The sequence below is a fragment of the Heloderma suspectum genome, chromosome 1 (genome assembly GCF_057233095.1).
Source record: "Heloderma suspectum isolate Gila_16-S chromosome 1, 16-S_ref, whole genome shotgun sequence".
Classification (NCBI taxonomy): Eukaryota; Metazoa; Chordata; class Lepidosauria; order Squamata; family Helodermatidae; genus Heloderma; species Heloderma suspectum.
Genome location: NC_139458.1, coordinates 118,766,337 through 118,780,693, shown reverse-complemented (window position 1 = coordinate 118,780,693; position 14,357 = coordinate 118,766,337). Strand labels below are relative to the sequence as shown.

The 14,357-nt window shown below is 38.4% G+C and overlaps 1 protein-coding gene across 26 annotated transcripts in view; it reads left to right on the top strand.

Moving 5' to 3' along the window:
* SOX6 (SRY-box transcription factor 6) overlaps window positions 1-10,621 on the top strand; it is a 613,575-nt gene extending 602,954 nt beyond the window's left edge. For all 26 annotated transcript variants that reach the window (XM_084855012.1, XM_084855004.1, XM_084855009.1 and 23 more), the window contains one exon: window positions 1,779-10,621. In XM_084855012.1, coding sequence (XP_084711138.1) covers window positions 1,779-2,082 — 304 coding nt within the window. In that variant the 3' untranslated portion in view covers window positions 2,083-10,621. The remainder of the gene's footprint in view (window positions 1-1,778) is intronic.
* The last annotated feature ends 3,736 nt before the right edge of the window (window positions 10,622-14,357 follow it).

Sequence of the window (14,357 nt, the reverse complement as noted above, 5' to 3'; positions counted from 1 at the left end):
TTATAGTCACCCATGTGAGTATACCTGCCGACTCAGGATATTTCATGCATCTGATGAACTGGACTGTAGTCCATAAAAGGTGTCACGGTTTCAGATAAGGATCAAATTATAACAAATATTAGTTAATTTTCACAAAGCAAAGTAACTAATCCATCCATTTGTAGTTTCCCCTTCTAGTGGATTTTGTTTTATTAGAGGGAAAATGCTACAATTTCTTATCATGAAAGGGAACAAATCCTCAGTTTGAGGAAGCAGCATCAGACTTCTCTACTTCCTGTTTGTTGTGAAATGTATGGCATACAGTGGTAAGAAGTATGCTGTCGTCCTACTTTCCATTGGGTTAGATCCTAACTTAGTCTCCCACAATTGGAAGGGCTTTTTCTGTCCATGGAATGCTTTGAAGGATCCTGCTGGTGGAAGGGGCAGGAGACAGTTTTTGCTGATTCCTCCTCCTTCTGCAGTCCCCTCTAGGGATGTAGGAGAATGTCATTTTTGATCACAAAGCATGTGAGCGTGCCCCATTCGAAGCTCCACGCATGAGCACGTGTCCACCAAAAATATTTGCAAATTGCTGAACACGTGCTCAGGTTCGTCTCATTCCCAGTTCCCAGTTTGATTCGTGCAAATTTCCCCTATGGAGGAAATTTGCGCAAATTTGGGGAGATTTGAACAAAATCTCACATTCGATCGTTGGTCGATTTGCACCAGTTTCCTGTTCGCATAGAGCGAGCAGCAATGGCAAACACAAATGGGAATCAGGTGCGAGACAAGTGGCGAGACGATGTTCAGAGTATCCTGGTGATGTTGAACATCAGTCGTTTGCCCATCCCTAGCCCCTTTTACTGTTCTGGATTATTCCCCAATTCTCCAGGGTAGATTTTCAGAGGTCTCAAGAAGCTGCAGAGGAGATGGGAATTCGCAAAATTCACCTCACCTCCTATGGCCAGCAGGAGCATGTCCTGCATGGAACTCCATTCAGGGAATGCCCTCGCCAGCAGGAAGAAAGTCTGGATCCAAACCATTATGTTTAAGTCACCAGTTTTGTTCTTTCCTGGTCAGTGCCCTTCAACTCAGAGCTGATACTTGAATGAAATCAATTTTTCTGAAACAAAAACTTCTCCCTTATTTCCCCCAGATCCAGGTCGGCCTTGGTAGTGGCACATTATCATTAGAACTTCCTGCTTAGGGAAGCTTAATTAACCACATCACCACTGTCATCGAGGAACTATGTTAACACTGAGTTTGTTAGGATGACACTGCCTACTGAGGCACGGTTGATGGCAACATGTGAGAAGGCTTTTTCTGCGGCAGAAACCTGATGTGTAGAAGTTCCTGCCTCTTTGTTTTTTTCCAATATCTAAAGATACATCTTTTCAACAGGCTTTGGCGGGTTAGCCTGTGATGTGTGTTATTGTTGTTTTTAACTCTGGCGCTTTCCATTTTGGTGTTATGCTGTTTTTACACTCTGTATTACTTTGCTGTATTATTGTATTTAATTGACACCATTATTTTTTGTCTGGTTTTGTTAGCAACATTGAACACTTGGAGACAAAAATGCGGGACTAAGATATCATTATAAATAATATAAATCATACATATACACAAGAAAGCATATCACAATGAAATCAGTACAATTAAGTACTGCCTAGAGTTTTAGGTTTGGGATATAAGAGCCAGAAGCACAAAAGAATACTGCTGCACCTTCTGTTTAAATGAGAGATACACGTTTCTTATGTGAACTCAAGGAAATCTTGTTCCCTGCTTGTGTTTCCATGCAGGCAACAGCCTCAGATTCCAATCACCACAGGAGCGGGTGTGGTCTATCCTGGTGCTATTACTATGGCAACGACTACACCATCTCCTCAGATGACTTCTGATTGCTCCAGCACCTCTGCTAGCCCTGAACCCAGCATCCCTGTCATTCAGAGCACTTACGGCATGAAGGCGGACAGCGGGAGCCTTGCTGGAAATGAAATGATAAATGGGGAGGATGAGATGGAAATGTACGAGGACTTTGAAGATGACCCCAAATCAGACTATAGCAGTGAAAATGAAGCCCACGAGGCTGTCACTGCCAACTGAGGACGTTTGCCGAATTAAAGTACTCTGACTTTTTTTTGTTTTGTTTTGAACAAAAAGTTCTTAAATGAGCCTGCATGCATGTGTGGCTCCTACAGTTACATCTGCAGAATGGTCTTAAATGTTTCTTAATGTGTGACACAGATTGTTCCCTAATTTTCATGAACATTTTTGTTTTAATTTAGGTGAAGACATTAAGTATCAGACATTGGGACTTGAAAACTTATATGAATCAATAGCTCTCTTACAAGTCTTACCTTTTTTTGTCTATTTTTTCTCCTCCTGGATGCTGATAAAAAGGTTTAAGTTACTGTTTTAAATGGGGGTTTTACATTCTCACTCAGGTATGCTGTGCCAGCCTACAGGTTGTGAATGTGTTTTTATTCTGAATTATTTTAGAAAACAAAAACAAAAGAAAAAAATAATCGTAAATTTCCTATCATGAAACAGAACAAGTCCTCAAGTGTGTGCATCTGTGTGTCTTAACTCATCTTTTTTAAACAAGGTCTCTAAATTCCATTTTTTTCCACATGTATAGCTAATCTTCTGATGTGCCAAACTTTCATAACTTTTGAATCTTAACATTTAAAAAAGTCTTAAGGGAGACACTGTAAAGTCTTAGACAATCTTTTGGCATCTTAAAACTATCTATATATCTTTTAAAAAAAAACCTAATTTTTCCAGAAAATGGTAAAGTACTCAGGAATCTGGAGACAGGATGTTCTTAAAATAGTGAACATGATTGCCACAGTGCACTTGTCCAGTTGCTTCTGCCTCTTGATGTACCATCAGTATAAAATACTAAGTAAGCACAAACGAGTGATCACCAGCTACAGACAGGCCTGTCTTAAGAATGTAAGGCCACCTCCAAATCCATTCTATGGCCCCTTTTCTGTTAACCCTTACATTCAGTCTTAACTACATTTTCTCTTAAACAATCTATTCATTCCAGAATGTCAGGGGTCCACATACAAATTTTTTTTTCCAAAAGTACTGTTGTGGTGGCATTATATTTTCAGTTTGCTATTGGCTTATTTGTAAAGAGTCTTTCCCCCTAAAAGCCTGTGGGTATCTTAAAAATTGGAAGGAATTATATACATATATGGGAAAGGAATTATATACACATATGGGAAATTATGTTTATCCATGTCAAAAACACTTGGGAAAATGCTATGATATGGAGAACGAAAAGATGCAGATGCTTATTGCGTAGTATATCTCTCCTATGTGTCCATTTTTATACATAGGGCAGGAGCCAAAGAATAATCCAGCTAGCTCCATAAAGCCAAAGCTGCTTTGGAACTGAGTTTCATAGGAAGCTGCCTTGTACTGAGTCAGACCCTTGGTCCATCTAGCCCAGTGTTGTCAACACTGACTGGCAGCAGCTCTCCAGGGTTTCAGGCAGGAGCTTTTCCTGCCCTACCTGGAGATGCCGGAGACTGAACCTGGGACCTTCTGCCTGCAAAGCTAGGTGCTCTCCCACTGAGCCATGGTCCTTCCCAGGGTTTCTTAAGCTACAGCCTGCCTTCCCGTTCCCGATGTATGCTGCATGGCAAACCAATTTTGAAACTGGAGGAAGTTGTTTCAGAAAAAGTTCGCGACTTGACATGACAGTCATGGTAGTTCAGAGGGAAAAAATAACAGAATCCAACTGGCTAGCGTAAGCCTTTGGGCTCCCCTAAAGTTACTCTAAAGCAGTGGTTCCCCCCCAACTGTGGGTCCCCAGAAGTTGTAGGACTACAACTCCAGATATCCCTAGCCATCATGGCTGATAGTCAGGGATGATGGGAGCTGTAGTACAACTACGTCTGGGGACCCTAGGTTGGGAACACCTGCTCTAAAGTATCGCAGTCAGATTTCTTCACTGTTGTATAGTAGACAGATGGCATAGGTATTTAGAAATTCCACTGAGTCTTGCTCATGATTTTTTGGAGCTGTAAAATGCTGCTGCCATGTAGGATCCCACATATTGCCATTCCCATGTCACCTGATGGACCCATTTACTGTTGTCAGTACGTGACCTTATCTATGAATGTTTTATAGAAAAACCCATGCAAAACCTGAACATCTCAGGTAAATTGTATTAACATTAGTTTCAGAGAACTAAAAAGGGTCCCAACTCATCCCTTTATTTGCCATTAACTGACATATTTTTCAAGTTTTAAGTTTCAGTTGAATAAATATGTGCTTAATGCATAGGAATATTTGAAGGACTTCAGTGCTTTACCTTACTTGCCCTATAAAAGGAAAAACAAAACAAAGCAGACATACACCGATATCCCAAGCATAATATGAAATTAAATGTGTACAGTGCTCCAGGGCCTTTAGATCAAACGTGCTGCACAAATTTAAAACCTTATTTATTTCTTTGCTAATAAACAATTATGTTACATATAAAACTGACTTCTAAGGAGTTTGGGGCAGGGGAGGGGCAAAATAAAACATTCCCAAGTTAATAATCTAGGTCTTAAGATAAAAATCCAATGGTCCAAATGAAGACTTGGTAGATGTCAGAGTTTGACACAGAAATTTGAATTTGATCCATTTTATGCAGCATGAAGATCTAGCTCAAAGTCTTCCTTCTAGGTATGAGGTGTAGTAACATCAAGTTATTTCCTTCATCGGTACGTTCTAGTGAAAATAACTACACCACCAGCTCATAAGTATGTATGTTTAGAATTTGGGCCACTAATATTAATAGGCTTTTATTTAGGTTCTTTTTAAAGATTTTGTTCTAGGAAGAGAAGGGGGGGACCTTCTGTTTTCTTCATTACATCTTGACTATCAATAATCATAGCTATTTCATAGTGCTTACTACAGCAATTTTATAGGTGTAAAATGTTAGCGTCTTCTAAATAAGGCCGACTTCACACAAATACTAAATGTAGTTGGAGCCATATTATGTTACATTTGTGTGGTGACTGCTCCAGGCATCGAACTAGTTGTGTGCAATTTTCTCTGCACCAGCAAAAACAGTCAGATGAATGTTTTAAAGTGGCAGAGACAAACATGTCAAGTACCAATCCAGATGGAGCAGCTTCTGTGCAAATGCAATTTCAAGCAGCCTCCTCTATGCTGACCATTGTTGTGTGAATTGGAGTTATGTTAAGGAGTCTACTTCATATAAAGACTCCTTTCTTAAGGCTGGAAAAGCATACTCATCTCTCACTAGCTTTGCTCAGGGGAAAGAATGCAAATTTTAAAAAAAGCATTTCTGCACCTTGTATGATGGCAAAAATGGCAAACCAGCATGTGATAAATACATGGGTATGATCCAGTTCCTATATAAATCATGGCCTGCAGCCTACTTCCTTGTATATGCACAGAGCTTCCTCTCCTGACTATGGCAGATGGGGCTCTTTCCCCTTCTACTGCTACCAGTGGGGAAGTCTGGCTTGTATACAAAAAAACCTTTGTCTCTACATTGTAACACACACACACACACACACACACACACACACACATCTTCCTTGACTTCAGTAGCTTTTAGATTGTCCTCCTAATTAATAAAATGGACACAACATCAATGCTGAGTGTTGTTATGCTGTCATACAACCTTGCAGAAAAATTAATAATGCCGTGACAGTTTTCAGCAACAATTGCTGGAGATAGAGACAGTTTTTGCAATATTAAAATAGACAATTTAACCCACACAAGCAAATGGGGACTGTTGAGTTTACAAGAGAAAATATTATTCCAACATATCAACACTCTCATCAAGCTTTGGCAGCCATTTGTTAATCTGGAATAAAATGATTTATCTTTACTATTTATTTGAATAGTGTTCTCATGTCTACAGCTAAAGCAATAAAACTGGTCTAGCCAAGATGTTAAAGGCACTTGTTGTCATTAGCTGGTGAGCGCCCTCTTTATCTAATTAAGGTACTGAAAGAAAATCCTTTGTTAAGATTACTTGGGAATTTGAACTGATCTAATATATGTAGCTTGGAGGGGAGGTACCCATTCTTTCCTAAAGAATAACTATTTATTAATTTCCTACAAGTTTTTCCTCTTATAAATCTCTCTCCATCCTACAACTCATTTCTTTTCTCTCCGTTTCTTCATGGTTTTTTGTTGCATAGGTAGAATGCTGTATTGCTAGCATTGTATTTTATGTAATTATTTTTTGCACAAAGGCAAACATTTAGTTTAGTGGGTTAATTTCTTTTTATAAATTTTATGACCATGCCAAAATAATATTCTGCAGGCTGGCAGAGAACAAAGGACTGTTCTTTAGAACTGAAACTTGATTTTGCTCATAGTACAAAAACACACACTCACAGATGTTGTTTCGTAAGTGTTATAAGCACTGGATATAAATGGTATTTTTTATCACTTCTAACTAATGTGAAACTGTTGTACAAAAACGACATGAACAAAAGTCATCTGTTTCGACTCGTGTGGGCCTGCCTCACAGTTGCCGGATTTGAGTCATTTTTATGTCTTGTTATTTCATTTATTTATGCAAGATTCGTATATATATGAATACTTTGTTTTAGCTCCAGCCCTGCGTCTGTGTTGATGCTCTATAAGTTAAAGCTGCATTCTTGACACTGATTGGCTCTTCATGAATCAGCAGATGGTAGAATGCTACTTTATTGGACAGGTTGGGTGAAAATGTATTTGAATCTGAAAAGTGCAGAAGCAGTTTATTGTATTTATTAGCCAACATTGGCTCTAAAGTGTCAGTAGAAACCAAGGAAGGACAATCGTTTGGAAACAAAAACCATTTATTTTTTGCATTCTTAATTGGAGCTCAAAACAAGGCTTTTGATTAGTCACCATCTCATTTTAGATTTTTTTTTTAAATGTGTAAATATAACATAGGAAATAGAATTTTATTTTTTGTTCATGGATACTTAGTGAAGTATAAGTTATGTATTTACTTTAGTTCTGTATCAGTGTACATTGGTCCATATTAAATGCTGACAAATCACTGTACCTCATGTAGATGCTGAATTTACAACTGCAGTGCGAGAGCAGTATTGTGGACCTGAAGCTAGGATAGCAAGATGCCTCACTTATGCTCTCCTTCAAATCTGAATCCCACATTTCATAAACACATTTCAAAATATTGCACCTGCTAATAGAATAACAAGCTTCATCTTCTTTCTTCTATGATAGTGGTGTTAGAGTTATTTGGACTGATAAAACCTTAGTCAGAGAGATGCATCCTGGCAAGTTTGATCCTAATGAGTGCTGCATCAACAAATAAGTGCATAGGATGTGGAGTGCCAACTGGTCCCCTTGTGCAGCATTACAGACTATGACTCTAGTCTAAAGAAAGATAATCCCATTTAACTTGGAGCAAGTTGGTTCCAACATAGTTAAGTCCCATTGATTTCAATGAAACTAACTTTTCTCTTTATGAGGGCCATGATGTAACACTGTTGTTGCAGACTGATACAACAGCCAATTCTCTGACACTTTTGCTGATGTAGTTCCATCCAATTCCTTGGAAGCAAATTAAATAGTATAATCCATCAGTGAATTGCTCCTGTCTTCGAAGTACACCACCCAAATACCTTCCTCTCTTCCTCTGAATTAGGGTAAAAAGCAACTGCCTTAAAAAGTGGGTTGCATAAGTGCCATATTTCTAGTTCAACTTGTAATCAGTTTGCTTCATAGTTTGCAATTTGCTTCCAAGCAAAACTGATGAAAGTTCTTAGTTCTTGTTTGAAACCAATGTGAATAGAAAAATGTGTCAGTGTGAATGACAAATAAGTAAGTTAAGTGAGTACATTAATAAATTAGGATGCTCTGGAAGGTTGTCATTAACCAGGCCTTTGTAAGTGATGCCAGTTATTAAATGTAACACTGAACTGGCTAGATCTGTGTTTGGTATGGAACAGTACTGGCCTGTCAAAAAATAAATAAAACTAATAACAGTAAATTAAGGTGGCTTATATAATTGCTCCCTAGAATAGACAGTGGCACCCATAATTTTCTAGTGCCCAAGAATAATGCTGATTTAAAAATAATTCTGATGCCATGCACATATGTAGTAAGAGTATGTGGACTTTGAGCAGTATTTTTAAAAATTATCCTATTTCCCTAGCAAAGTTTATCAAAGGCTTTAATTTCAAGAGAATATTTCTGAAATTCTTTGTTACCAGTTAGAAAAAACTTTCAATAACATTAACAATAACAGCAAAACAATTAGTTCAATTGACTTGATATTTCACAAAATGCAAAATAAAGTCTTAATAAAACTGAAACATAATCTCACAGGGTTTATATTTATAAAGGGAGAGAAATGGCTCTGATCAAAGGGTCAATTTCTTAGGACAGAAGTTGTAGCCTTATACCAAGCCAGGCTTTTGGTCCATCTACCCCAGTGATGTGGGCAGCAGCTCTCAGGGGGTGCTCAGGTAGAAGTCTTTTCCTTCTTCTGTTAACTGGCATTTTTTAATTCTGGAGGAGCTAGGCTTGGAACCAGGGACCTTATACATGCAGCGTATGTGCTTTGCCACTGAACTGCAGCCCCCTCCAATGCCTGCCTAAATGCCTGCTGGTACCCCAATATGTAGTCTGGGGAAAGCTGTGGGATCACCAGCTGATCCCAAATTAGTGTGCTCATAGTCATCAAGAGGCAGTGTAGGGGAAAGACAGGATTTCAATGGGATAACAACTCCAATACATATGGCTATGGTATTCATTGTGTGTGTGTGTGTGTGTGTGTGTGTGTTTGTTATTTACAGTAAATACAAAACCCTGTGAAAAAAAGTACAGCAGTAACTTGAAAACAATGATTGTTTAAATGATTGTGTAAATGAAACAATGATTGTGTAAATGCAAGCATCCCCATAATACAAAGTTAAAGCATGATCTCCTACTGTACCTACTGTTGATCTTTGTCTTATTGAAGCTTAACATTTCTTTCTACTTTACCGCAAATGATTTCCCAGTAAGAAGTACCCACAATGCTCCAGTCCAGGAAAGCACTTAAAGCTGGAATCCTCAAACTGCACATTCTGGAATAGTCCAAATGGTAGCCCATGGTACGACTCCAGAGTAAGTGGTCTGACGATCACAGCCTCAGGCACCAGTTTAACTTTAAGCAGCCGAGCCATTCAACTGAAGTCCAAAAGATTTAGGAATATGTTTAAAGTTAAGCAAAGTTTCATGTGTATATCTGGGTGGGATTGTCAGTGCCAACAACTGCTCTAGAAATGCAGCTGGTAGAATGTATAATAAAGTACTTCATATTTTCAATTAAAAAAATAGTCTCGGATCCTAGATGTTTGCATGCGTGTTTAAAGACTGAAGTTGGCACTTAAGCATGCCCTGTTTAAAGACTAACATGTGACCTCATTTGATTTTTGTTGTTGTTGTTGTTGTTGTTATAAAGGCACTTATTATTTTTCTCAGACTCAATTCACTTTCCTCTCCACCCCCACTATTACTTTTTTCTACCACCCATTGTTCTCTGAAATTTTTCTTGGACGATATGTTTGATATACTGTAATACTGTGATCCCATGCTAGAATGCAAAAAGCATTTTCAGAAGTGGTTTTTTAAAAGAGCCAGATTTATATCATTGGATTCCATATTCCCGCCCCCCTTAAACAACAAAAAGTCCAAGATTAATTTTTAAAAGCTGTCAAACACACACACACAAAAACAGTATTCTGAGGGAGTTCACTCATTGCGTACAAAGAGGGGTGGGCCTGCCTGGGGTGTATATGTGTAAAAGGAAAATGTATCCAATTGGTATTTATGGCAATACGAAAGCTATAAAGCAGCTTAGTGACACAGCTTGCTTTATAACTTCTGCTTTCTTCAAAAACCACAAGTGAGGTCCTTGGTGCTCTCAAAAGTTTGGGGAATGTGCAAATATTTAACTGTTTGTATGCTGCACATTGCAGACCTGCTAGTGCATTCTCCTTTCGTCTTCCTTTGTCATTTGTGTTTTGCTTTCTCAGAAGCACAGGGTTTTTTTTCCCTTGTACCCTTCATCAGCCTGTAGCAAATTTTAGAATGTCTTTAGTTTTTCTGTTCCTTCATTATTGTATTTGCCATGTACAAACTTTTTTTTAATTACGTTAAGACAAGCTTATAAGCTGTTACTTACTGTAACTCTTTTCTTTCCTGACATTGTAATTTGTTTGTGATGTATATTGTGAGATTGTATTCAATGTTAATTTAATCAGCACAATTCACTGACATGCTGGACTGACATGCTCGCTGCTGTTTCAAAGTGTAAAGTTTTTGTGTAGAGCTGTTGGGGGACGATTGAGACTCCCCTTTCAAGGTACTATGCTTTGGTTCCTATAGCAACAGTGTGGGTGTGGCTCTTATGATGCTAGGGCTGCTGTTTCTACACCCACAAGTCAATTTTTTAACTGGCAGGTTTTCTTTGTAGAAATTCTATATACAGTGCAGGTACCTATCTGGGCCCAGGGCTGGTAATTATTTGGGCATGTAGAGGAAAAAAAAACCCTAGTGTCTATTGCTGCTTTGAATATGTTTTAAAAGTCTGAAAATGTAAATAGTTTATCAAAAAAAAAAATCTTGTACAGTCCAGTGTAAAGTTTTTAAATGAACTTAAAAGGTTGCCATCACATCTCTCTCACACTCTCCTCTTGAAGCAGTTTGAAAAGAAAAGAAAAAAAAGTTTGCTAAGGATGTTGATTTTTTTTTTTTAAAGAAAAAGTATCTGTGCTCTTAATTTAAGGGGGGGAAAGAATCATTCTTAGCTTTGCTTCATAGCATAAACAGACTTCTTGGATTTTGTTGTGCAGTATTGACGTGAGGTAAATTAAATATTAAATAATTTTCAGTGGTACTTTTAAGAGTCTTCTCCTCTCCTCTGCCTCAGAAATTAATGGAAAAGACAAAACTGAAAGACACTGTTGTTATATCGTATATTCTGGTGTATGTTGGCACCTTACCTACATATTTGAGGGGATTCTTTTCCTTTTCCTTTTTTTTTTTTTTTGCACAAGGTGCTTTCCTGATATGTTAAACATGTCATCATTGGGTGATACCATATATGCCATGATAAGGGGTTCTGACCCCTCAGGGGAGTGTCTATAAGACTGCCTATTTATGCTCATTTACCTCAAGACTGTCCTCTCTACCCTTAATCTATTCACCATCACTCCATCTTTTGTACTGCTGTTGACACTTACAGATTAAAGATAAATTTTGTTTTATGATATGTGTATGGCTTTTTCTGTGCAGCCTATTCTGTTCTTTTTATACATAACAGTCAGCTTCAGATCCCAAGGAGAAAAGGCCCCAGAGATCAATCGCCCAATTCCTTCTGATCAGACTCACCTCCCTGCCTGCTCATTGTCAGTCTACTGAATATCTCATGTCACGAGAGCAGTTTAGGTTGGTTTTGTGTGTGTGTATGTGTGTATGTGTGTAGGGGGACTGTTAATGCTCTTTGCCCGGATAAGCTCAAGCTGCTTCATTTCTAGCAGGGGTGATCTGCTATTAGGAAATGCTTATAGAAGTAACCCAAGCAAGTATGAGATGGTGTTTTTTCTTCTTCAATAGTAATAGGACAGAGCAAAAGTTGTCTCTTTGTTATCCACCTCAATTTTCCTTTCTCTTATAACCCCATTAGACCAACTAATTGAACTTGACAATATGAAAACGTAAAACCATATTGGCTTGGGTCCAAAGGGCACAACCCCTTTTTTACATTTGGATTTTGGATTAGCAGCTTCCCCACAGGAAAACAATAAGCTACGTTGTAGTGTCCTATAATAACAGAGAATTCTTACCAGAAATTCTGGGCCACATTTTTCACAAAGAGCTGCAGAGAGAGAATCCTTGGTTCTCTGAAGTGATATGACATAACTGACACACCTACTTGAAAAAAAGGCACAAGGTCAGAAAGCATATTTTACATGATTAATCATTATAGCTTAGATCCTACTTTTCTCCATCAAAGAAGGACTCAAAGTAGCTTACAACAATTAAATTGAATAAAACACAATCCACAACATCAAACATCTACTAAATCCAAACTACAAAATATACAATACAATATTTCAAAATACAAATGTAGCAGAAAAATGTCCACTCAGTTTGCCAAAGAACAACACACTGCTTTGATATTTTTGTTGGAAAGTGGCATATAGATTTGTTAAATAAATTTGCAGCAACTAGGCAAAGCAGCAAGCAACAGATAGAAACAGCTAGAAACCAAGTGAACCTAGGCATACTGAATCACATTAGCCAAAAGCTTTAAAGAAGCTAAGTTACAGCATGATGCTTAACAAAAAACACAGTGCTGCAGACTGGCACATCTCCCTTGGCAGGGCATTCCATAAAGTTGATGCTACTAGACAGAACATGGACACCAGTTAGAATCATAAAATAGAACCACAGACTCATAGAGTTAGAGGGTACATCAAAGGTCATCTGCTTCAGCCCCTTGCTGATACAGAAAATCCACAGCTACAGCATCTCTGATAGGTGGCTATCAGCCTTGATTTTAAACCCTTTTAGGGAGCAATCCTATGGCTCCTAAACAGGGTCTGGGTACATACAATAGTTCAGATTCCTGGATCCAAGGTCAGAGACAGTGTTCCATCCTCAGACCCAAGAATCTGAGCTCCTCGCTCCCTCCTGCTTGCAACTGGCATGGAGAGAACTGTGCTGGCTGCTTCCACAAATTCACAAAAGTGACCTGAGAGAGGAGGGAAAGGGAATGTGCCAGTGGGAGGGGAGGGAACTGGAGATGCCTGCTTATGCCATATACCCAGGGCTCCCTAGACTACTTCAATCCCGCTCCACAGAGCCCCAGCTAAAATGGTTTAAAAAAAAAAAAAAAAGCCCATCTAGACAAACTGCAGAGCAGGAGAGGCGCGGAGGCAAAGATGGCCTACGCACTCCTCCTACTCTAAGTTTGGAGGCTGACAGGTATCCCAGTAGGATTGCACCCTTAGTGTAGGAAAGATATGGAAAAAAAGCACTGAGGGTGGGAAAAATTGTAACAGAAGCAGTTAAATGTTTTCCACTCAGAAAATATAGCTGATTAACAGATCCAAATTCTGCCGAATCAAAAGTATGGGAACACCCTCAATTTTGCATTTCAAGATGACATCTGTGTGCTAATCTGCAGGTAAGTGTAATTTCTCCTTAAACTTTTATTTTTCAGTTTTGTACTACCCAAGTGACTAAATGTAAAGGTGTAAGAAATATGCAGGCCCAGAAACATGGTACTGCATTTATTATTATAGATAATATGGTTATACCTAATAATCATATTATCTATAATAATAAAGAGGGCGTGTTTATGTCTGTCAGCACCATAGCACCAAGAGTCTGAAACTTAGACACCTGAAACTTGGCATGCATACTAAGGAGATCCTAAGGGTGTGCACTTCAGGATTATATGGTTTTTAAAATGCATTCATTAATTTTAATTAATTTAAATGTGTCTGTGTATTTGAAGCCTGCAATTACATCTTCAGTTACTAGTTGGCAAATGTTCTTAACCGGCGCATAGTTGTGCAGATGGTACAGTTTGAAGCCATGGGAGATTAGTAGGCCAAGAGAGAGAATTTTATTTATTTATTTATTTCATTTATATCCCGCCTTTCTTCCTCTTGCTATTCATCACTGTCAAACCATTGTCACATCCAGTGATGTGACAGTTACCAAAAGTAGTTGCACGAGGCAAGCCATTTTGTTTGCATCCTGACTGCAACATTGTACACCCTGTTACACAGTTACACCTAATCATTTTCACAAGTCATTCAACAGTTGGAACTATGTCAGACATTTTTGGCCAGTACATCTGATCTTTCAGATACCAACCTTCATGCTGCATCAAAGCTGTAGTTGAACAAATTGCCATAATGGGAAAAACATCCCACAACAGTATGCAAGTAATGATCATCTGGTCAAAAAGTTGAATGTGGGACATCCAAGTAATGAACAACAGAATGTAGCATTTCTGAGGACATGTAATTACACAGAAGCAAATGATGAAGAACTGCTGAATGTTGCAGAATTCATATCACTGATGAATTCAGTCTTTGAAGGCAGTGATCCAGAATAGAAGACACATCAGACACAAGCTTCTAGGACAGTACTGTCATATCTGGTGTAAGTGGTGACATTGAAAGACCGATCTGGTGAAATTGAAAGAAACAACTGATCATATCTACAAGTGTTCTATGCAGAGTCCAAAGAATCTTATATTAATGAACAGAAGATACATGTAATTGAAACTGCAGCAAAACTAAACAAAAATGGCATAAAGTCTCAATTGTCAAGTTTTAAATATGTGAACCTCAGTCCTACTGACCTCA